Below are 26,511 nucleotides of genomic sequence, written 5' to 3'. Positions count from 1 at the left end.
TTCCAAACGGCCGCCCCAGGATGAGATCCCTGTAATGGCGGCTCAAGTCCCGGTGGAATCAAGGTCTCGATTCCCCGGACATTCTGGTCCCTATGGGTCCGGCAGAACGGACGGACCTTCAGTGGTGGGGGACGGAGCTAACCTTCGAAGGGGAGTGGATCTTCTCGTCCTCCCCCCGGATTTGATGCTGTCTTCGGACGCTTCAAAAGAAGGGTGGGGGGCCAACGTTCTGAACCACAGGATCTCAGGCCTCTGGTCAGAGTCAGGAAAGTGCCTCCACATAAATCGGCTAGAATGAAGGCCGTATATCTGGCACTTCAACAATTCCAACAGATCCTGGCGACTCACTCCGTGGTGGTCGTGAGCGACAACACCACGGTAGTGGCTTATATCAATAAGCAGGGAGGTACCTTTTCACAACAGCTATCCCATCTTGCAGTAGAGATACTGAGATGGACCAAAGTCCACTCGGTTCCACTATCGGCTCGCTTCATTCCGGGCTAGAGGAATGTGCTCGCTGACAGTCTGAGCAGAGCATTGCAGATAGTGAGTACCGAGTGATCTTTGGATCCGCTAGTAGCCAACAAAGTCCTGACTTTGTGGGGTTCCCCGACGGTGGACCTGTTCGTGACAGACTTGAACTTCAAGCTTCGGCTGCACTGTTCCCCAGTCCCAGACCCCAAGGCACTCTGGCAAGATACCTTCCAACAACGATGGGACACCATCGACGTTTACGTCTAACCACCGTTCGGTCTGATGAGAAGGGTACTCAATAAGACCAGACTATCGATCAACCTGTCAATGACCTCAGTAGCTCCGCTATGGCATCATGCAGAGTGGTTCCCGGATCTTCTGCAGCTCCTGACGGAACTCCCGAGAGATCTTCCTCCACGGCACGAGCTACTCAAACAACCACACTGTAACACCTTCCACAAAGCCAAAGCATCGCTTCGGCTTCTTGCCTGGAGACTATCCAGCATCTCCTCACAGAGAGAGGCTTTTCGCAACAAATTGCAGAAAGGATGTCTTGACACCTGTGAAAGTCATCTGCAGGGGTCTACCTGGCGAAGTGGAGAGTCTTCTGTGGTTGGTGTCGTGGAAGGTGTATTTCTCGTCTCGATGCCACTATTCCAGCAATAGCGGAGTTTCTTGGATATTTGCGGGAAGAAATGCGCCTTTCGGCCTCGGCGGTGAAGGCTAACGCTCAGCCTTAAGCCTGGCCTTCAGGCTGGAAAATACACATTTCTTCCTCGCTGGAGCTTTCTTTGCTCATACGAAGCTACGAACTTACCTGCCTTCAGTCGGAAGTGAGACCTCCTCCATGGAACGTGGTTCCTGTTCTCAGGGCTCTTAAGAGACCTCCGTTCGAACCATTACGCCAGGCATCTGATCGACACCTGACTTGGAAGACGGTGTTCCTGCTCGCTTTGGCATCAGCCAAGCGTGTCTGTGAACTTCATGGTCTCTCATATGACGTCGCCCATTCTATGGGATGGGGAGAGGTAACGTTCAGGTTCGTCCCTGAGTTTGTAGCTAAGACTCAAAACCCTGGAGTTCCGAACCTGCGGTTCGACTCCTTCAGGGTTTCGAGTCTCCGTTCTGTAACAGATGACCCAGACCATCTCCTACTATGCCCAGTAAGGAGTCTGAGGCGTTATCTTGAAAGAACAGCTGCAGTTCGTCCTCGCGTGCAAGCCCTGGTTGTGAGCACAGGAAGGACGAAGAGGAGGGTCACCTAGAATACCATCTCAGCTGGGATTCGAAGGGTCTTCCATCATGCCCTGAATCCGGACCCTCCTCCGTCACGTCGCCTTAGAGCACACGATGTCAGAGGCATCGCAACGTCCCTGGCATTCAAGAGAAACTTCTCTGTGACGCAGGTGCTACATGCTGGGGTCTGGAAGCGTCAAACGACCTTCACAGTCCACTACTTGCAGGACGTGACCCACAGGAGCCTCGATACGTTTTCTATCGGCCCTGTGGTGGCTACACAACAGCTGGTCTAACCTCAGGCTCCTTAATGGACAGGTAGCAGAAGGTTGAGGGCATTGTTACCCGGTTTTAGACTGCATGAATGAAAAAGTATGTCTGGCCCTTACTTCTTTCTTCATCCTCCCCTCTCTTGGGGAAAGCAGCATCCTGGGTTCTCTGCATAGCTGACCTCAAACCACTGCAGGTAAACCATGCTTCCTTGTGTTCCTAGTATTAATATAATACTGTTGCGTCCCCCATACCCTGACGAGGTGGTATTGGGAACGTCCTAGCCTAGAATTCCATCTAAAGGACTTCAGGTCAACTTTCTAGGACGAGTCACACTTCATTCCTCCACACACAAGCTTACGTAGGCCGCACGTTCTGCGAGGTGCAGGGACTCCTTTTCTTGAGTGCTGCTCACTCGGATTCTGAGTCCCCGGGTAAAGCCAAAGCCAGTAAGGCTGGGACTTTCCACCCTACCTAAGGGTTAAGTCACCCTATGTAAATAGTGTGGTTTGTATTTCAGTTACGGAACAAATGACAAATTCGGAGATAATTTGTATTTTTCCTAACCATACAAACCATTAGCTATTTACACATATTTGCCCGCCAGCCCTGTCCCCCGGGAAGTCCTACCTCTAAGCGAAGTGAATCAGTTCACCGGTGTGTGGGGGGGGAGGGGTAGCTAGCTACCCCTCCCCTACCCCCTCGCTAACTAGCGCGGAGGTAGTTAACCCTTGTTAAAAATCTAATGGCTCGCCATTTCAGCTTTGCCGAAAGTAATACCCTATGTAAATAGCTAAGGTTTGTATGGTTAGGAAAAATACAAATTATCTCCGAATTTGTCATGTTTTCTTGGTGGACACCTCTCCCGTCCGCGGATTAGGTACTCCTCCCGAGTGCATTTTTGTGACTTAATTTGTTTTTATTTTTTCCTCAGTTAGCCTTGCTGTGCTTCTTCGGTCGGCGGATGTAGAAGAGCAGTATGTTCATTCCTTTGGAATCTGCTGTCACTGCACCCTCACTTTCCTATTCTCCTGCGCCTGTGGCAGCTTGATCAACACGCTAACCTTGAAGAACTAGCTCCGACTTCGTTTTCTCAGATAGCGATCGATGCAGACCTTAAACTTGAACAAGGCTTGTTGATGGAAAGCTAAGAGGGCTGCCCTGAGGTCCACCTCCAGAGGTTGGAATACTTTCCCTTTTGAGGGAGAGTTATCCTCCACAGGTGTTGGGTTGTCCTCTCTTCCGAGGGAGAACTCCCCTTCATCTTCTACATCATCGCGCCGATCTCCGATTGCTATTGCTGTTTCATCGACAAAGACTACGCTCCCCCCATGCTGAGTCGATTCTTCCGTTGGGGGCGTAGAAAAGTCCGAGTCAAGTTTCTTGCAAATGATCACCTCTCTCGTGATGGTCTATCAGGATGGTGAAGGCGGTGCCCTCCAGGAGGTGCCTGAAGTGCAGAACAGCCTGGTAGACTGCCAGCAGTTCCCAGTCAAACATGCTGTAGCGGGTCTTGGGTGACTTGAGTTTGTGGCTGAAGAACGCCAGTGGCTGAGGTGATCCATTCACGACCTGCTCCAGCACAGCACCATAGTTGGTGTCACTGGTGTCAGTGGTCAATCTGAGTGGGGCTTCTGGGTCCTGAAAGGCCAGTGTAGCGGCCTCGGCGAGGGCAGCTTTCGTCTGGTCAAACCCTTGCTGCCGAGGTGTCTCCCATTTCAACTCTTTTTGCCTTCTCTCTCAGGACATCGTTTAATGAAATCATGATGCAGGTGATGTGCAGAACGAAGCGGCGATAGTAATTCACCATGCTAATGAACTCCTGAAGGGCCTTGATTGTCGTGGGTGTTGGGAAGGTCCTCACTACTTCCACCTTGGAGGTCTCGGTTGCATGCCTGCCGAGGAAATCTCATGTCCTAGGAAATCCACCTTCTCCACCCCTAATGTGCACTTGTTTAAGCAGACCACCAATCCATTCTCCTGCAAGCTTCTAAGGACTGCCCAGATATGGTCAGTGTGTTCCTCCTGGTACTTGGAGAAGATGAGGATGTCGTCGACAGAACAGCAGCAGAATGGCAGGTCTCCGAGTATGCTATTCATCAGGCGCTGGAAGGTGGCCCCTGCTTCCCTGAGGCTGAAGGTGGAGAAGGAAAATGTGTACGTTCCGAAGGGTGTGATGAAAGCCGTTTTTCAGACGTCGTCCGGGTGGATGGGGACCCGGAAGTATGACATGAGGAAGTCCATTTTCATGAAGATCTGTACCCCTGGTAGGGCGCCGGTGAGACCCTGCGCATTTGGCAGGGGGTAAAGGTTCGGCGTCATGACGAGGTTAAGGTTACAGTAGTCCCCGTAAGGCCTCCAGGTGCCGTCGGATTTCTTTACCATGTTGAGGGGCGGGGTCTACAGACTTGGCGCTTTCTTGCAGATCCCCATCCACTCCATGTCAGCTCCATGTCTTGAAATCACAGAGTTTCTGGCGAGATAGCCGGTGGAACTTGGCATACGTGGGACCCCCCCGTGATGTGATAGTAAATGCCTTGTTTGGATGGTGACCCAGCTGACTGGAGGATTTCTGGCTTGAAAACCTCAGGGAACATCTGGAGCAAGGGGGCGTACCGAGAAGGGGTGAGTTAGTACAGTATACAGTAGGTATGGCCAGGCCGGCAGAGAGTGGGCTATTTCCGTGTCAAGGAAGCGCTTCCGGGCAACGTCCAACAGCAGTTTATGGTGGGCCAGGAAATCTGCTCCCAGCAGGGGCCGTCTGATGTCGGCGATGACGAAGGGCCAGGTGTAGGAGCATTTGTTGATAGATATTTCCAAGGTCCTGGTCCTGTTGCAGTGGGTGGGGCTGCCGTTCGCGGCAGTCACGATCTTCCTTCGAAGGTGGGAATGTTGAGTTTGAGGCGCTGCCAGTGTCTACCATTATCCTCCAACACGGCGTCGCGGAGGTAGAACTCTACATGATGGGTTTCAGTGATGTTCACGGCCACGGTTGATGTTGGGGGCCGTTGCCATCCTAGTTTTTTGGATACTTGCGTGGAGGCCTACATCTCGTGGCTTCCTTCCCAAAAGTCTGGTGATGGTAACACCAGGCCGGGTTCGGTTTCTTCTACTGTCTCGGTGGTGGCGGTCTCCTCCGATGCACGGCGTTGATTTCCTGTCTGTCCATCTCATTCCGGCCATCTGCTTCGTCGAGTTCTCCCTCCACTGCATAGATGAACACCTGTGATGCAGCGTGTCTGGAGGCCTCGTGGATTTTCTGGGCCTTGTATACCAACTCGTCCATTGGTAGCGCATCCGCGTAGACAAGCTGGGCCCTTACGTCTTGGGGCAGGCATCGTAAGAAGATCTCCCTGGACAAGCTTATCTCCTTTAGTCGTCCATCTACGTCGACGTCCAGGAGCATCAAGAGCCTAACCAGTTCGTCCCAGGCCTCCACGGGTTAGTTGCCCCCCAGGGGTTGGTTTACTAGGTGAAGGACTTGCTGTACCCTCACTGAGACCGAAAGGGAGTATATGCCAACGAACTTCTTCTGGAGGAGATTGGTTAAAGACATCCCCCAGTAAAGATGCCTGGACGATGTCGGCTTAGGCTCCCCCATCTGTCATCCGTGCCACCCTGAAGAGGACGTCCGCCCATAGGAACCAGGAGGCCATATTCTGCTGTGAGAACTGCGGCAGCCTCACATTCTGGCCCGATGATACCTGCATCATGGTTACAGTGTTAGGCGGAGACTGCGTTTCAGTGGTCGCAGTGTTATGGTGGTCGTGGCCGTTGAATTGTACGCAGGGTCAGAGAAACCAATTATCTCTGTCTTGCATTGGGCTACCTCACACACAAAAACGCGATATGCACCGTAGTTAGTCCGCTAATGGTGTCTGGTTCCTATGTGGATGTGTATACGTGAATGACAGGGCCAAACGACTCAGGGAAAGGCCAGAACGCAAGAGTTTTGCTCCGTGTTGAGTCTGTTAGTGACGTTTTAATGTCGACCCGGGAGAGGAACTTTCAGAAAGCCTGAGACGTCATTAAAGGCTTTTCAGAAAGCAATGCAGCCGTATTGAGTCCATTAATGGTGTAGCCTAAACTGCAAAGTTACCGTCAAATCCGGAAGGTCACCAGTTATAAGGTCACAAATGAGAGACAACTGAGAACCGACATGTTTATTGCTTACTTGACTCGCACTACATTAAGCCATGCGGATGGAATAGTAGTGCCCAGGTTGGGCAGCGACCTTCGTAAGCACAAATGTCAAGTCTGACTGGCGATTTGTGTTTCTTCTACACTTTTACAAAAAGATTACAAAGCAACAAACATAAAACAAAATATGATACATACATTGGCGGAAAGGTCACAAAATTCTTTATACAAAGATATATAAAAATACTTGTTGCTGGTTGAAAATATGTAAATAACACGGATTTGGCAATGCGAATCCAAAAAGGTAATGCCTTTACAAGGTTAGTCTGTTGTAATTTGTTTTCTCAAAATGTAACTCTTATGATACACGAGATATATAAAATCATATTTAATGTGTGAAAATTTGGGTGTCGCACAATATGCCAGATCGGCTGGTACACAAATATATAAGGTAATTGTTAAATAAATAAAAACAAAATATAATAGACCAGTTTATATACCTACTCACTGACGTAGCCCACAATATTTGAATTTCTCGACCAACTAGGGTGCGTCATGGCAGTCATTAAGGGCGTGATATAGGTATTTGGCCAGCTTTTTAAGTATGCGTGATAGTAAAAAACCCATAGTGGAATACACTATAACAGAGAGTTAAGTGTGCCCCGTAAAGTAAAAACTTATATACATCTCAATACTGAAGCCAATTCTAACCAACAGCCATGAGTCTTGGACATTAAAATCAAAGACTAGAAGCCAGCTCCAGTCAGCAGAAATGAAGGTACTGAGATTGATAATAGGCATCACAAGACTGGATAAACTTTGAAGTGAAGATAGGAGTGGATGAGATTTTGAACTTTATTGAAAGAGGACAACTTTAGTGATATGGACATGTCAAAAGAATGGAAGAAGAACGTAATCCAAAGAAATTCTTGGAATAGAGACCCAAATGCTAAAGATCAGTAGGTAGGCCGAAGATGAGGTGGATAGAAAATATTGAGAGTGGAGTGAATTTACAAGAGATTGAAGAAGAGAAGCTACATGAAGGTCATTAACAATGGAGCCAGTTTCTGAAGCAAGGCGACTGACAAACTTGAAAAGCCTACCTGGCATTTGGTGAGAAAGGTGAGACTGTAATCAACATGGGCTTAAATACCTTCTAAAACTGATAAAAATAGAAACAACCAGAAAAAATATGAATAGGGGAAAAATGGGGGAACAGTTAGTGAATGGTAGATAGCCAGTAGGTTAGTCCTTACAGTGGAGAGTTGATAGTAACACAGCGGTTACAGTCGGCATAAATGTAACCCATTTCAATGGTGTGACACCAATAAAATAAACACCACATTTGAAGTGATGGAACATAAGTAAAACAGACAAAATTGTAAAGCACTAGTAGACAATAAAAATACTTGACATTAGTAGAATGACATGGAATGAAAAATTGAATCTTTAATCACTACTTGAATGGCAAGTAAAGAATAATGGAACACCAAGTGATTGTGAGAATGTTGAAGAACTAAGAGAAAGATTATCAGAGCAATGTAAACACCAGTGAACTGGTTACCAGAATGATGAACTCCAGAATATTGTCAAAGGAGAATCAGAACACTAATAGAATATCTTGTAATATGACTAAATAGTCATTAGACCTACTACTACTGGGGAAGGCTGGAACCACAAAGTAGCTCTTGACCATTACACACACACCAATACTTTTGTGGAAACAGCAATGCTGAGACAAATGTTTCCATTATTGTTTACCACAGTTGCTTCTGGAAAAAATAATTCAAGAAGTAATATTACCAGACATTTTCCCATAACCTGCTCTCAACTGAAATATAGTTGAGAGTAAGCAGTCATGAAAGGTACTCCTCAGAAGCTATAAGATTATGAATTGCTTATTATGTTTAAAGTTTGTCATGAAAAAATATACAGTAGGTTATAGATATACTCTATGGATATGTACTATCATGATCTAAAGTTTCTTTACTTTTAGTTGTAAAGGAGGTCAAAGCCAGTGGTGAAGAACTGACCACAGATCATCTCTCCCTATTACTACTACTACTACTACTAATTTTTCTTCCCTCCATAAGGTATTCATTTCAACCCCTTTTTTATTTTTCATTATTAGTAATAGTAGTGGTAGTGGTAGTAGTAGTAGGAGATAGAGATATTTACTATTGTCTGTTCAGGATGCGTATGTTAAGGTCGTTTACATTTAACCATGCTACGTAGGTAGGTAGGGTGCTGTAAATCTGTAAGTACCCTACTCACTGAAATTCTAGAATCTCCTCACCTTGAACTGACTTCAAGTTTCAGACTCTATCGTATATGTTCGATGGCCAGTTCTTTACTGCTGGCTTCGACTTCCCTACAAGAGGCGGTGAAGTAACTTTGGATTGTGATAGTACAGTACAAGAGAGACATAGAAGTTATAATGCAAGTGAATCAAGGATTTCAATTTAAGATTGAGGAGAGAGTAAACTACCATAGGTTCAGTTCACTAAACTGTTTCAGTGAAGATTTATAGGTATCAAACAAATGTCTCAAGTTTATGAATATATCTGTGAATGGCATCCTATGTACACAATGGGCATTTAAACATGGAAAGTTTCCTCAACAGTTGAAGCAATACAGAGTAATGCTTTCTTAAGTAACATTCCAATACTGTACTTATAAAAACTGAATGGAATGTATATATTCTAGGAAATGAAACACAAAATCTTTGATCGGTTGAAGTTTAAAAAAGTCATTCTCTTCTCAGAAAATCTTTGTATTTCCAAAATTTGGTTTTGCAGTTTGTTTCCTAACTCTGATTTCTTATGTTCGTTTGAACTGATTAATTCATGACCCTGTTTGGGAGAAGGGTTTGCCATGTCATAAGTACTGTCCTTTTATGCTTGTACTGGCCAAGGCCCTAACAGCTTCTACATTCCTATGATTAGCTGTTAGAAGGTTGTTGGACTCACCTCCCTCGCTCCCTTATGGAACTCGGGAAAAAAGAACCTTTTAATTTGATGAAAGGGGACTCCCCCAAGTGAGTGTCTCCCTATCTTAAAGGATGAAGGATTTTTATACGAATAGGAACAAAAAGCAAATTTTAAAAGTAATTTGTATTTTTCCTAGCTTTACAAACCTGACTCCTCAAAATTAAATTTCCCACCTTGACCACCTCTCTCAGTCTCATGTCTTAGAACAAAAATAGCTATTCTGTGACGTGGTTGGGCTAGGCTCCCTCCCCTTGTCCCACCTGTCATTAACCAACTACCTTGTTAATAATTCAGTGGCTGTTCTTGTGAGGTTAATGTGCTCCTATTTTAAAGAAATACATCCAATTCTCTTGGAAAACTACAATTTACTATTATATTTTTTTATGTTTTTACCTTTTTGTTATTGTAGAAGGAAAATACAGTACCTCCATCTTATGTAATATTGCATGAAACTGTTTCATTATATACAAAAGTTCTTCATATAGATACAAACTGGTGTGAATTGAGTCATCAATTCTGAGTTATATCCCATTACTATCTTCATACTACAGTTGTTTTATTTATTTTAGATACTGTACACAGGTTAAAATGGTTGTGTCTGGTATGGATACTAAAAAGTCTTGTGAGGGGCTTTTCAATATATATAGCTTTCCTCTTCGATTTACGGTTGCGTGCAAATTTGCTTTATTTTTTGTAACATTTAACTATGATTATTGTAGTTAATCAGTGGAAGGTCAACTTTTTCCTTCACAACTCAATTACTATGTTTTGAAGTGATCATTGGAAACAATTTGAGATTGTAATCCTAAAATGAGTGCATAAAATTTTTGATAATTTAAACAAACAGGAATGGAAATCCCTAAAAATCGTTAGTAATGATGGTATAACCTATTCTTGGTTTCCATTCTGGGAGTAGAAAGATGAAGTAGATCTCTTTTAGGGAATAGTTTATTAAAAATAGATTACATTGTCTTGTTTTAAAGTTTTTATTTCCTTAGGGATGCAGAAAGGATATATAATTAAGTTTATTTTTGAAGTTGCTTATGTGAATTTTTTGTTTGTCATGCTAGGCGTAAAAAAACATCTATTCAAGCTGTACTCCTTTCTTTATTTCTGATTAGTAAATTCAGGAGTGTTTTCATGCTATTTAGTCGATATGTAATATATCTTTTCTTCAAAATCCTTTGTTTCCCAACAAACCTGTTCCTTTATCCCAATTTTGTGGTTATAAGATCAATAGCACATCATTACTTAGTGTAAAATGGTGATGATTGCAGTCGTTACTGCAATATGATGTATGCTAGGATCCTTAGACCTATTACAACAGTCACCATCGGTCTATAAGTATAGCATTTCTTATTAGCCTAGAATTATTTTGTTTGCCTTCAATTTTTTCTGTTTTTAGTGTTTTTACAAATATCATTGTTTGTTTATATTTTCACATATATGCCTTAAATAGATTAGAATGCATTCCTTTTAGTTTGGATACAGATAAAATAGCTTATTATCATAGTTCTAGATCATACAATGAAAGTAGTGTGCACTGTTATTGGCAAGATCCATGCACTGTTTAGGAAGGTCGTGTGTTTTATACAAGATCGTCATTGGTAGGATTGTTGGTTATACCTTTAATTGTAGCAGAGACCAAAATTATAAGTAACCTGGACAGTACAAGAGCATTTTCAACACTCATCAGTCATCATTTTTTTCAAGTTAGGATTATTTGATTCTACATGTGTAGTCCAGGAATTCCTTAGACTACTTTAAGCTAATCCTTGTCTGTGGATAATTAAGGAAGCTGTTTTGAGGAATAAAGGCATATTAAGTAACAGAATGGAGTTTCAGATTCCTTTCTACCACTCGTCATTGAAATTGGTGGAAATTTAGTTGTTCAAACTTGCAGTAAATGTTTTTGTGTTTAACAGATTACCATTATTCTTTCTTCACTGTTTATATATGACAGATCTATTTTAACGTTGTTATTGATCCTAAGGTATTTTATACTCTATTAATTTCTTCTCATGTATTTTTTCCTTATTTTCTTTGCTCACTGGACTATTTTTTTCCTTGTTGGAGCCTTTGGGCTTAATAGCATCCTGCTTTCTCAACCAAGGTTGCAGCTTAGCTAGCAATGATAATGATGATAATAGCTTAGTAATAATAATCATGAAAATAATAATAATAATGAAAATAATAATAATAATGATAATGATAATAATAATAATAATAATAATAATAATAATGTTTAGAAATACTTATTTTGATTATGTACTGTATATTTAGAAAAAAATAGTTTTTATTTAAAAAACATTTTATATATCCTAATTATTTATGAGAGGTCCTTCTTCTCAGCACTACCTTTTCTAACATCTGTAAGGTGAAATCGTTTCCCTTCCCTGCCTTTTCGTGCATCTCCTAGTTCAGATTACACTTAGGGACAGTGATCAAAGCAAGTGACCTGAGAATTTTTCCTAGCATGCACAGTAGTTAATACTGTACTGCAAATTTTAATTTCAGAGTCATTGATAGTGTTTGGATTATTTAATAACCACAGAATTGGGGTAATTGTAAGTATAGTAATGAGATTCTATGAAAAAAAAAAAAAAATTAAATTTACATATTTTCAAAAACCGTGATTTAAATTCTGTTCCCATTATTTGATATTGGATTTGGAATTTTATCCCCCAAAACATTTATTGTCTATCTTCTTTTTAGCAACACTTACTGGACCGTATATTGCGTAAGGTATGTCTTGCATGAAATAATTGACTGCCTTAATCTTAATTACATATCTGCAAGCTGTAAAGTACAGTACATATGTACAACAGTACAGTACAACAGTCCTTCAAGACATGTACTGAATTTTATTCTGTGCTTGACTGTGTTATCGTTCCCTTGTTACAAAACTTAACCTTTAGCTTTTTTGTATTAGGGACACAGTACAGTATTCGTCACTTAAGGCCGAATGATAGAAAAGATTCAAATTTAATACAGAATGTCGTGTTTCTCATTGCTTCAGGTCCCATTATTATTGGATTGGTTTTACTTTCATTTGTTTTTTGGCCTTATCAAGGTTATTGTTTCTATTTGCCTTTTTTAATTCATGAAGAATTGATTTGCCTCTAAATTACCTTTCCATAACAATTTGCAGACCTTAGAGAGTCAGAATTTTATTTCAAGATTACTTGGAAGTTATAGATAATTATAAAGTGAATTAAAAAAGGTTTTGAAACTTTTTCATTTTTATTTTGGTCATTGAAATCATGCGGTAAGTCAGTTCTGATATTTTAAGAAATTCAGTTGGATGAAGTGTGAAATATTTAAATTTCTTTAAAAGTGAAAGTTTCTGGGGGGAAAATGGTTTGTTGAGAGATGTCTCAGAGGAAATTGCTTAACTTTTGTCTTGCTGCTTGTGAAAATATTACAAGTTAAAATATATTGTCTTGCTGCTTGTATAAAAATTTTAAGTTAAAATTCAAACTTTTTTTATTTGCATGGTTCTAAGTGTAGCTTTGTGTAAAGTGATGGGAAAAATATTGTTTTGTCTTTATTCTTTCATATAAATTGCACAAATTGACAATTAACTAGAAAGCATCTTTGTACCAGGAATATAAGGATGATTGTACATTTAATATTTAATAAAAACAAAAATTTAGGTGTAAAATTTATTATTTCTATACTTGCCTGATATTCATATTGCTAGTCTTTTGAAACGGTTTAAACGTCGACGCCTTTCCCGAAAATAATATTTTTTCAGTTTCTCCTCATTAAATGCTTCCCCCTCTGACAAGCATCAAGCTAACCTGGTTGTTAATGGAAATTATCTTAGCAATGATGCATCGTAGTTCCCTTGTCTTTCAGTATCGTGACATCACTTTTCATGTGAGTATAGAAGTAAATTTTAAAATTCAAATTATAGTATGAAACTCCCTGATTTATTGCTGACTCCCTCACACTGACGGAGGTAGGATAGTGAAACAAAGAGATGGGCAAGTACTGTTTTGGATGAATAAATTTCGTCAACCACCTTTGAGTCATTTCAACAGTAACAAATCCTAAACCAAAGTGACTCAAAGAAATGAGCTTCTCTAAAGAAGTCAGAATGTATTAGAAAATGTACCCCATCTGAACCAGTATTACTCAAGAAACAATTCTTTGAGCCAGACTTGGAAGAAATTTCACCGAAGTGACCAGGAATCCCCACTTTCTCCGAAACTTGTGTAACTATATTAATGTTCTTAACCAGAATTTCTCTGAAAAACATGTTAATAAAACATCCAGTTTCCGAAAACAACAAAAGCCTGATCCCAGAAATCCCATCTGTTGGAGAATGGAGCCATCATTTTGGAGGAATACTGTACATGCTTTGAACAAAAACCGAAACAAAAATATTGGCCTAGAATATGAATTTTCTTCCTAACTCCTTGGGAACTAGGAAAGAATCTGCTGATAAAGTGCAAGGGCTGATACGACTGGGTGCAGGTTTCCCCATTTCTAATAACATAAGGAGAACTTTCCTCCTAACTGTTCAAACCAAATGACTGATCTCAGTAAGTTATCCTTTTCATTCTAAGTTGTTCTGCCCTCTTGGCTTGTAGAATTGCCTTGTTCTCTCATTTCCAGCATCAGCCTTTTCAACAGTAACAACTAATGTCTACAGATGACTAACTAATAGAAAGAGGTATCAAGCATTCTAAAAATAAGTCTCCTTAAGAATTAGTACAGTACTTTATCAAAGTCTAGCTCTTCCTCCATGTTAACTTCCTTTTGCTTCCCCGCTTTGTAACCGCTCTTTAAAGGAGACAGCAGATTATTACTTCAATTATTACTAATGACAATCGTGGTGCCTACTCCAGACAAGGTACTTGGTTCAGCAGTAAATGTATTTGCACCTTCATTAACGCATTTAGGAAAAAAACTCAAGATGTGCTAATGGCCAAACCTACTTTACATCGGGCTCACTGCCATTCAAAATATGATGTAGCTCTACAGTTTTCTTTGAAATTTTTAAGATTTATATGAAAATTATCTTTCCTGTTCTTCAAGCCTTTAATGTGGGTATAAATTGCTTACATCTATGAGCAGAGAGATATGAGGATCATATCTACCAGCTTGGCCTTCCATCTCAGAATCCAGTGGTCTAAATAGCCGAACTCTATTGCGGAAAAGGCGAAGGTCATGCAAATAGAAAATTCCGAAATAACTCGGGTGTATGATCTGTAGATGCTATCAACTCAGTGCATCATCAGAACTCTTTCCAATTAGTACAAAAGATTAAGGAGTTGACCGGCGTTTGAAACAGGATAGTCAAGCTGATATCGGAGCCTCCTTGAAGACTCTCTGGCCTAATCTTATCTGAATTTTCCTTGTACTAAATGCAAGCAAAGTAAAATTAGTAAAGCTGTATACTAAATGCTAATTTGATTTTATATTGGTACCATCTAATTAGTCAGATATCAGCTGAGCAAAACTCTTAAAAAGAGGAACTGTCGGCAAATACCATTTTAGCAAGCGGATAAAACAAAAACACAATTCTGTGGTTGGAAGTCTTACATGAAGCTGCCTGAACCCTTTTCACTGGGATTCTTAACAAATAAAGAAGAAATCCCAATTAAATATTTAATACCTTAAAAATCACAAAGATTTTGAATTGGAGCTGGCAACTATTTACAAAAAGTCAATTGTGGCAGACATGAGAAGAGAACTGAAAGAAAAAGGGAACCGTGACAAATCATCACCCAGATAGTTGTCATTGACTGCCAGATTGGTTTGAAGCTTGTGAGAGGAGGAGATATTTTACAAGGAAATAAAGAGGAAAACTATTTTTGCGTAGGCGTTAAGATATAAACATCTTTGAGAGAGAAGCAATATGAACATCAGATGAGTTTCATAGAAACAATACCAGACTCAAAAATGATTATTGATTCGAGATTATAGGCTGTGGAAATATTTTGAGCTAAATATTGGTGAGGATATTTTACAATTTAAAAAAGCTTTATCACAGTTGTTTAGTATGTACAGTAGAAACAAAACACCTCTGCTTATGCACACTGCTTTGTATGTCAGTGATAGGTTTGGCAGACATAATTTCTTTAGATTATAAAAGATTAAATCTGTATGAAACAAAACCATTATTTTACAATAGTCTTTTTGTGCTATCAGACGTGAAACAGAATTTGAATATAGATTTAGCAAGTGGAATAATTCGTTCCATCACCATTTGAGATGGCCTTTTTTCTTTGGTTTTAAAGCAATGTTTGTAGCATTGCTGGTAATTAGAATGAATTCTTTCTATTGCCATTCTAGTCTCTTTCACAAATATGTATGTGAGGTTTTGGTTACTGTGGTATTGTATAGTGTATTTGTATTTGCATGTGTTCCTTCAGTCCCAGAAAAGATAGAGGTGTTAGGTATCACTTCATTTGATTGCATGTACATTATTTTATTCATTATAGGGGATTATATGTTAGGGCTTTCTTCAGGTTAGACAAAACAAAATCTGCTGTATTGCAAACTATATTTTTTTTGTACTGTACTTTGTTTCCACCTTTTAAATATCATTGTTGAATATAATTTTTACCCAAATCTGGTTAGTGATTCTACATATAAGGCTTAGTTGGATGCAACTGTTTTGTCACTCCATGTATGGTGCCTTGTAGGATTCTAGGTGACTCTTGGTGTGTGAATAATGAGTTATGGCATGGTAGATTTCACTGGTAATCATGACCTTACCAACCCCTGGAATTTTGTCTCACAAATTTGAAAAAGTTTCTGTAGTTATCTTAAACAGGTGATCTTGCACTTCAATTAGTAGAGTTGTCACATAGCTATCCTAGGTTTGAAGTCTAGGGACAGGTCAGTGAACTGTCATACAATGTTTATTTTGAGACCAAACGTACATTGCACTCACCACACTGTGATCAGCACCCAAGTGCTCTCTTCCCCATGAGAGTGATATTCAATAAGAAATACTGTACAATAATAATGTAAGGTGCAATGTGCCAGATGATTATTGCCTCACATTCACCTTTGAGAAAAAAGAAATACTTCCTCAACACTTCCATCCCTCAAAAATACAATAGAATCTAGTAAGAAATTGGAGTAGTACAGGACTGACCTCATCAAGAACAAAATGTAATAAGGACAAGAGAAAATCAAGATGTAAATTACAATGAAATAGGAAATAGCACACAAACTCAATATAGCTTACATTAAAAAACAATTACCTAAGGCTAGTATACCTACCCTTCTTACCTAATACTCGTATTTATCACATTACTGTTTGTGCCACATGACAAATACTCTGGCATCCATGCTGTGCTTGTCATTTGCTGCCTTTGCAGGTATAGAAAAGTCTTCTGAAATGTGTTATGATGCCAGAAATCTCTCGATAATCGATTAATCCATCCAAAGTGCATCACACTTGTTAGAATATATTAATACTGTATTGCGTTTAAACTATGAAAGGAAATTTGATATGGAAATTGTAAGATGTGTTTTGATACATTTACCTAAGTATAGATTTCAATACAGATATCCTTAGACTAATAACAAATCTTTACTCATGCCCTCACTTGTTAGTTTGCTGTATTCATTTTCCAAAGATGAGAAAAGAACCATAAGCAAAAGAAGAAAAACTATCACAAAATAAACTTGTGCAGTTTAGCAACATTGTTTAACTACTATATTAGCAACATTATTTAATTACTATATTGACCAATGTAATATTGAGTACTTCAGCAAACTAAGGCTATGTTGTGGAGCTTGGAAGATTAATTAGTAGCATACCCTCAAAAAATTCTCTTAAGATGAATGATACAATCCTTTGTTTAAAGTAATGATTAAAGAGTTATGTTTTAGAGTTATGTGAATACACTAAAAAGAAAAAAAAAAAGAGATATTCCATAAAATGACTGAACAGTTAGATATTTTTTTAACGGTTGCATATGAATGGAAGAAGCAAGGGACATGCTAGAGACCGACCATACATAAGTATGATCTGTGTCCAAGTACCCTCTTCACCCAAGCTAGAACCAGGGATGGCCAATCAATTACTGCTGATGACTCAGAAGGCAGACCTGAAGGATCCCTCAAACCCCCATCCTGGGCTTTAGTTGGACTTGAACTCCTGTCTAATAGATTGCAAAATAGGCACATTTCGAAAAGGCTACTACAGCCGTATTTTAACTGAGGAAAAGGCTTGACAGGTCACCTTTATTAATGTTGTTTGCTTATGTTTCAAGTACAGTTCCTTTTAATGCAGGATCAGAATGCAGAAGAATATATTCAGGTCAGGCATATAATCCTCTTATACATTTTGTATAGAAATTTAGAAAGTACATTGATATGTATTCTGGGCAAGGTTCTTGGTTATGTTTTGGAGTAGCATATTTTGCATGTAATATGAAAGATCATAGCCAACATCCAGAGATGATGCATTTTTCAGACAGAAAGTGCCATTTAAGGAAAAAATATGCAACTTTCCTGTAATTCTTTGTATGGAATAGAAATAAAGTTATTTGCTTGGAAGCCATGATTTACTAGCAAGATTGTCATACTCGTGCATTAGGCTGTATCTAAAGTTAAAAGAGAAGCAAATTTGTTTGTGGTTTATAAAGAAAATTCAGTACGTAGCCTTTATGCATCCAGTATTGGTAATATTTGAAAAATTGCCAACATAATACCGTAGTAATCTTGAGTGTCACAAAATGTGGAGTTTATTATACCATTGTGAATATCAAATGTGACTTGGTTTTAGAATATTGGTACTGTATTTAACATCAATTCCCCAGCAGAAGCAGACTTCTCTTGAATTACCTAGTTTAAATTGAAACGGTAGTTACAGAAAGACACTTGTAATTACACATATTCAACAGATGGAAGGATAAACTGAAACATACCCTCCTAGGCAGCAAGTCAGATAGTATAACTAATTGTACTGAGCATTAACAATATGCGTGGTATCATCAAGTATATATGTGCAGTTTACTATTATAGGTAGAAACCGGCGGTGTATTAGAAATCACCAGTTACATTAGTTATTGGTCATACATCTACTGTATATGGCTGGATTGGTGAAAGAGCAAGAGGCTGAATACTGAAAAATTAAATTATAGTAACCATATCTAGGTACAGATAAAGAATTTCAAGGAAATTAATCGTAAATTCTAAGGACAGAAACAAAAACTGTCAAACTTGCTGTGAGAGGTGGATTTATTCATAGGGCCAAAATATTTGGGTTTAGAAAAACAGCTATGTATACATAAACAACTAATTTGAGGAAGGGTTTTCTACTGTCAAGACAAATCTGTTCCAAGTCCAAATGAGCAGATTGTTTAAGAATATTATTTTGCAAAATCTGTGATTTTAGTGTTTGTGAATTTTGCAGCATGATCAATAGAAATGTGATATAAGATATGTTTAGGTGTGTATTGATGAATTAGATCTTAATATTCGTGTTTAAACTGTCTCCAGTAACAAACACGTCTGACATCCACGTTTATAAGCCCATAAGTTAGAAAAAAACACAAGTCTATATCCAGTTCATGGAGCTCTGATATTTATAGAAGCAGATTTTTAAGAAATGGTTTTACAAGAATTAGAGTTCTCATTTAGAGGAAACTTGATATTTGAATCTGTGCTTATATTACAAAACTAAGGTCTTGGTTGAGGGGGACTAAAGTCTACTAAATACAAATATTTTGATGTAGGCAACATTTTTGTATAGCAAACTTTGCTCCATTAATTCCTTTATTTTTTTACATAAATTCAAAATTCAATCCAATTTTTTTTTAGTTTTTCAGACGACAGACTTTGTCTTATACACAGTTATTTTTTTTATTGATATTTAGTAAACTAGTAAACGGTAGCTGTGAATCTGTAATACTGACAGTGAGTGACTGACATTTTGAGATGTACATATCACACGGCTTCAATATTATAACTAGTAAATTCAGTGGTCTGCAGTATTGTATTTAGACAGTTTACATTTAAGTTATAAGTTGCTATTTGGTACTTTTCAGGTAATTCAGTGAAATACTTGATTTATGAATGGAAATTATAAACATTTCAGGAAAGATACTGATAATATAAACTTGTATGCATTATGCCTATGCAGAAGCAAGTGATAGAATGTAGCTAAAAGTTTAATCCCTGCTCACAATGCAGATGGTATGCTGACACGTGTTTTGTCGAGTGTGTTCATGGCTGATTGTTTAATTAGATTTATACTGTATACATATACAGCGTAGTTAATCTCATATCATATAAGTCACTAGGAAGAATTTCAGAAGGCATGTTTCTGAATTATTAAACTTTTTGCTGTATTTTCTTTGACATAATGGGTCATCATGACAGCGAATACCCGAGTATGGGTCTCTGAAGCGATCCCAAAGACAATCGTTTGCGTGGGCTAAGCTGGACCGTCTTAGTCTACTTCGGGGTGGTAAGGTAATGTTACATCCTTTAACTGGAGCACATTGTTTGACTCCATTACAGTGCCTTTGCTTGGATAACAGCTATGCTATTATGGGATGTATTGATACCTCAACCACAATTTAATTCTTGGGAGTATCCTTTAGTTTCTTTTATTGTCATTTTTATTCACTCAGATAAATACAGGTTTTCATCTGTAAAATGCTTGTTTTCAGTAATAAGTGAATTTCAGAAATAAGTATATTTCAATATGACTTTAAGATTTATTTTGATGCATGTCAATGCTGAGTGAATGAGAACATGACAAAGTTTGTGCTCGTTAACTCCATCCATAATATAGATTCATGTTTGTCCAAATGTTTACGAAGGTAGACAACAATGTTGGGATTTATAGAATTTGCATTTGTCTATAAAAAAAATTTTCTGTATAGTTTATAGCAAATTATGAAAAGATTTGCTCTGAACTTCAGAAAGTGTGATTGTTGTAATACCCTTTAGTTATTACTCCATTAGGATTTAACGAAGTACCATACCATACTTACAATACTAGTTTGATATTAAGCGTAATTCAAGATACCCTAAGGTTAATTGTAATGCCTATGTAATAACCAATGTTATTATTAATGCTTGGACTTTCAAGACCAAGAATATACATTTCTCAACAAAAAGCTGTATTCCTCAAATTAGGGTATAACTTTGTAGAAAAAGTAAGTGCCACATTTTTCCTTCAACTGCTGAGTTAGTGCAAACCTCCCTATCCAAAGAAATATCTCAACATCTGCTGTTTCTTGTATCTATAGTGGAGGCTTTTAGAAGCAGCATGTGGAGATGGCCTAAAGTTGCTATTCAACACTTGCTAGCTTATATTCTCTCATCCTTGTTATTTACACTTTGGAAATTTACCGGCCATTCTCCATTCACTCCACATGAGTAAGCTGCCAGATAATATGCTACTCTGATTCATCTTTTTACCTATGCAGTCTTTCCACTGTATCATATTAACCTTTTAAGCCTTTTTAATATATTTACTCATTGTGATCATCTCGGCCTATTTTATTTGCATAAAACACATGTACTTCACTTTGCTAAAATTTTGGTTAATAATCTATTCATAAATTTAGATTTTGGGTATCAAACACAGTACAGTTGCATGTATTTAAATAATATTACTTTTTTCATATTCACAATAAATGTTCTCATTTCACAAACACTTTGCAATTCTTGTAATAGTTACTACATTTTTCTACACTGCCAATGACAGTCATTAAGTAACGCTTTTACTACCATACCTCTACATTTTGATTTGTAATCATTTGTACTCTTACCATTTGTTAGAATCTTAATTCCCTTCCTAACATCTTCCTCTGCTATTTTCACAAGCATTCTCATATTTACAGTAACCCTTTCACTTGTGCATCTTATATTTTTAAGGTTCTTCTATGCTATACACATTTAGTATTTCCAAAATATTTACTCCATTGGGTTAGGACTGCATTCTCTTTAGCCAGCAATTCATCATTATGCATATAGAATACTTATTAAAATGCTCTTCATTTGCTTCCCTAAATGTACAGTACTTTTTAATATACCCAAATTATTTTTACTCCTTAGGTCCTTGACAGCTCTCTTCATCCTCATTTATACCTCTGCATGGTCATCTATGTTGTCCTATAACTACACTTGAAACAATACTTTTTCCCTTCATACACAAGAATTTTATCATCACACAATTTACTGCTTTAATTTGTACTGCTTTTGTTCATACTCCTTTTTTTCTTATACCAGTTGTAGATTGTTCCTTTGTGGATACAAACATTTGTTGTTTATTGGGGAGTTTTTCTTAGAAGGGAGCTAATCCCTAATGACAAAAAGGCAGTCTGTCTGTCACCCTTAACCCGGAATGATCATTCGTAACTGATAAGATGTGAGGTGCATGACATTCAAGCCTCACGTGTCTTAAAGGTAAAAAATAGTCACAACCCGACGAGAAGGTATAATTAGGTGTAAGCATAGCCAAAGTATATGATTGAAGGATTTGCATAAATTTCATCACCCATAGTGGTGTGCTTACTTAAGTGCCCCTTCAGCAAGGATACTCTTAAGGGAGGGAGAACCAGAAGAGAGGAAGAAAGGTCAGTCATTTAACTTACAATACCATCCCAAATATTTATGAGTAACTGATGTGACACAATGCTAGCTGTCCTGCAAGAGCATAAGTCTTTACACCAACTGTTAGGCAGCCACAACAGGACCTAAAGAAAAGGTATCAAAGACCCATGTGAACAGTTCCTCAGGTAGTGAGCAGTGAAGGTAGCCTGTCTATTCTAGACACCCGCTCTCAGTACCTATGCTACTGAGGGGTTTTTGGGGAGTGCTGTGGTTATGGTAACTCAAGGATATCATGTGCTTTGGGAGGACCCCTAGTTGACGTTTCTCCTGAAGATTTATAAGCTTTCATAAGTCTCATTTAACAAGAAAGATATCGTGTTCTTTGGTAACTTTCATCTTTTTTTCATCCTGTACTCTCAAACAGATTGGGAATACCTGGACGGCAGAGCGTAATTCTCTTTAAGTAAAGGCATACTGCCCTAACAGGACGTAGTAACAAAATGTCCAAGTCATCAATTACCTCCTTGATTGATGAAATGGAGGAGTCAAACCGATTGTTATTAATAGATGTTTTTGGGTCTTGGGTACAAATGAAAATGACAGATCTCTCCACCCCTTGGAGTGTGACACAAAATGCGATAGACCATGAAGTTTGCTCCCCCTCTTTAATGAGGCCATCTTTAGAGACCTTAGAATCTTGATCACACTCCAAGTCGGGGTTTTGATTTCCTGCTATGGACAAGATTGTCTAAAACTTTTAATCAAGGCTGAGAGCTCCTACATGGAGGAGAGATCAATTACCTTCAGTCTTAACTGAAGGTCTTAGCTGAGTGATATTCTTTCAGCAATGTAACTGAGAGAAGTTTCTCCTCCCATGAGGAAAGTAAATATTCTGTAATCAGGGTAATAGTGGTCTTAAATGGAGCAACGTCCCTTCTACAACATCAATCATAGAAGAGTGACCACTTTGCCTGATAGACTGCTGCGGTAGAATTTCTGAGGTGTCCTGGAAGTTGTTTCGCAGTTTGTCTCAAAAAGCCCTTCTTTCGGAGGAGATGTTGGATAACCTCCAGCTGTAAAGAGACAGGTAATGAACTGCTTCGTGAAACTTTATCAAGTGAAGTTGGGAGCTCTCTTGGAACTTCTATGAGCATGCCCAGAAGATATGGATACCACTTCACACGAGGCCACTTGGATGTTACTAACATCATTCTTAGCTCTTGTGACAGTCTGATCTAGTTCAAGACCTGGTGGATTAGGCAGAACAGGAAAAAAGCATAGACATCCATCCCACTACTGCTGCTAGGTTTGGTACTGGAAAACGATACACTACTAGTTTGTGGTTCAGGTGTGTGGCAAACATATCGATTATTGGGAATCTTCACAGAGTCACAAGACCTCTCTCCACTTGAGGATTCAAAGACCATTATGAACTAAGCAAACATACTGATTATCGGGGAATCCCACAAAGTCAAGAGACTCGTCGCTACTTGAGGATTTAATGACCATACTGAATCAACTATTGTGCCTAGTCAGTTCATATTGTCTGCAATCACATACCTTTTCCTGGTATGAAATGGGCTATGAGTTGGATGGCATTCACTTGGGCCCAGTATTGTATCTTCACTGTCAATTGGCAAAGGTGGTGAGACACAGGACCTTCTTGCTTGTGAACGTATGTTACTACAGTCGTGTTGTTGCTCATCAATACTATTGAGTGACTCTTGACAGTGTCTGTGAAGTGGCGTAGCGCTAGATGCACTGCTTTCAATTCTGGGTAGTTGATATGGAACAACTTGTCTTCTTTTGTCCACATCCCTGAGGAAGTCCAGAGGATGATCCTGTAGGAGTATTCTAACTAATAGGTTCTCCTTGATCCACCAGAAGAGACCTAGTTTCACATATCTAGGAACTCTTAGGAGAGCAGATGGAAGGTCAGATGATTGAGACTATTGGAACTTTAGCACCCACAGAATGGAATGCATTCTCCCAAAGGGCACCAGATTTTTGAGAGACATAGGTAAGATGTCCAAGAAGCTTCTGCCAAAGCGTGAAGAAAGTCCTTCTCGAGGAAGTGCGCTGCAAGTTGCTGGAAGTCCAAAATTCAGTGTCTGGAAAAAACACTGGGTTGGACCAAGTCTTTGTCCATGCCAAGATACCATGGATGACACGGGGTCGAGTTTCGACTTCTCGTAGTTTAACTGGATCCTGGTATTACAGGAAAATTCGAGAAGGTAATGAAGTAGTCTGATTCCCATGGCATGTCCCCATGAGGAAACTAGAGTGAAGAGATGTGCAAAGACTTGTGGAGCTTTCGACAGGTCGAAGCACAGCACTCGAAAAAGAAATGTCCTTCTTCAATAGGTGAAACGCAGAGACTTCTTTGATCTTGTATCGACTGGGAAGTGACCCTTTGAATGGCCTGGATGACTGTGCTGGTAATTTCAATTTTGAACTGGGTCTGGAGAATGAACCTGTTCAAATGGGAAAGGTCTATAACAGGCCTTGAATCTCCTGTCAGTTTCTCCACTAGGAAGAGGTTGCTGGAGAAACCTGAGAACCTGTTAACGACTTCTTCGATGGCATTCTTCTTCAGTATTTATGTTACTTATTTATGGGATCTCAACATAAAAAATTATGAGATCACAAAGTCTGAGTCAGAGGAGGGTGACAGGCCATGAACAGGGCACTTCTACTGCCCAGGGCTCTGCCCTGTAAAACTGCCACCTTGTCCAACGAGTGTGGAAGCATCCCCGCCAGGTGGTAAGTCAGGGAACATGCCATCCCTAACAGGCACCCCAACATCCTCCACATATACAAAACTGTATGTGCTGGTATGTATATGATATTTATATGTTTTATTGTATACTGTACATTATATATAGGTGTATTCATTTACAGTTTACACACACACACACACCCATATATATATATATATATATATATATATATACATATATATATATATATATATATATATATATATATATATATGTATATATATATATATATATATATATATATATATTTATATATATATGTATATATATATATATATATATATATATATATATATATATATATATATATATATATATATATATACAGTATATATATATATATATATATATATATATATATATATATATGTATATATATGTATATATATAAATATATATAGAGGTACAGTATATATATATATATATATATATATATATATACATATATATATATATATATATATATATATATATATATATATATATATATATATATATATATTGGCGTAGGTTATGTTTTCACCCCTGTTTTGTGTGTTTGGTTTGTGAACAGCTTCCTGACCACAACTTTAATCGTAGAGTAATGAAACTTGTAGGTCAGTCAAGCAAAATTTCGTATTCACGTAATCAGCCATAAGTTTGAACATCGTTGTCACAGAGACTTCAAACTTGGTTCATATTTGAGTGTGTGAAAATCCATGCCACTTGATACATTTTAAGGTCAAGGTCAAGCAAAGGGTAAAATTCTGGTCATCAACCATATGGCCACAATTTTAATCATAAATTAATGAAACTTGCCGGGATTGTAAAGTAAACTGTTAGGTAAAGAGCTGGAAATGATTGATTGATTCTGGGAAAGGCACTATGGTTTTGAGAAATAAGCGTCTGTGGTGGAGGTCTGCATTCTCAGAGTGCTTTTCTAGTATACAGTATTTTACATGACATTATACGATACAGAATGTATTTATAAAGAAATATGCAGTAATATGATGATAATTACATTAATTCTAGGTTACTATGTACTTATTTCCTTCTACATTCTTCATTTTGCAACATATTTTAAAATTCTAAATTAATTTTATGTTATCCATTTTTCCTCCTTTTCACTATATATTTGCTTGTAACCCTTATTAGATTTATTTCAACCTTAACAACAGAGAAACTGAAAGGACACACTCTGGCTCATCAGTACTGAGCATCTTACTATTTACTGCTACAATTTGCCATTCCCTCACCAAAGTCTTATCTATTGATGGGAAATATAATGGGAAAATTTTGGATTTTAAAAGAATTCAGCAGGTAAATTTCGATTAAACTGAACTAGAGAAAAGGCAATATGAGCACCAGGTGAGTATAGAAAAAATAATTTATCTTTAAATTTCAGTTTTTGAAGATATTTTATCATTTCAGCCTATATCATAGACCTTGTGATCAAATACCAATTCTAACAAACTGAGTTAGTCTAGGTCACTTTTTATGGGACAAAAGACATGGCTGTGGGTGTTTTCATCCAGAAGACTATTAAAGCTTTACAAGACTTACCTGCCAAGTCTTGACCAGTAGGGAAATCATCTAAAAATGGTCACCAAAAAAACCAGTGATAGAAAATAAGTAGCTAGTAATAATGATAATACAGTAATAAGTTTTGTTGATATTAATTGCTGCCTCACTGGTTTTAATTTTGTAATGAACTTTTTCCATTGTTCTCATGCTTTTCTCTTCATTACTACAATCCGCCAGTAACTGGGAAAGGGACATATTTTATGAGGAAGGTAATGGATACCATATCACTCACAATTTTTCTTCTTTAATATGTTAGTACACGTTATGAAAGTACAGATATTAATTACGAAATAAGTTTTTCACAATGGTTATGTGTACTAAGTAATGTTCCCTTCATGTTATAAAAATTCAAAATCCGTAGTTTTAAGTATAACAAATCCTTCAACTCGACCAGTTTCGAGTAGGGAGAAGGTCATCTGCTTATTTTCCAGAGTACACACTAGTACTGGATGTGATTGTGGGAGCTTATATACGGAGTCCTCTGAGGGTAGAGATGCTAATGCCTGGTTGGTAGT

General features: G+C 38.4%; 1 protein-coding gene across 7 annotated transcripts in view; it reads left to right on the top strand.

The window, feature by feature from the left end:
* The window catches only part of Wdr59 (WD repeat domain 59), a 312,153-nt gene that overhangs the window by 247,768 nt on the left and 37,874 nt on the right, over positions 1-26,511 (top strand). For 4 of the 7 annotated variants that reach the window (XR_011039436.1, XM_068346281.1, XM_068346282.1 and 1 more), the window contains exon 20: positions 19,467-19,559. The exons of 2 other annotated variants lie outside the window; for them this stretch is intronic. Coding sequence is in view for 4 of the 5 variants with exons in the window: in XM_068346281.1 (XP_068202382.1) it covers positions 19,467-19,559 (93 nt within the window). In the remaining variant the exon portion in view is untranslated. Of the gene's footprint in view, positions 1-11,825; positions 11,886-19,466; positions 19,560-26,511 lie in introns of those variants that run through there. One more of the 7 variants, XM_068346285.1, reaches the window with a different exon arrangement.

Source organism: Palaemon carinicauda, chromosome 22, assembly GCF_036898095.1.
Source record: "Palaemon carinicauda isolate YSFRI2023 chromosome 22, ASM3689809v2, whole genome shotgun sequence".
Classification (NCBI taxonomy): Eukaryota; Metazoa; Arthropoda; class Malacostraca; order Decapoda; family Palaemonidae; genus Palaemon; species Palaemon carinicauda.
Note: the sequence above shows the minus strand (reverse complement) of the source record. Positions and strands in the feature narration are given on the sequence as shown.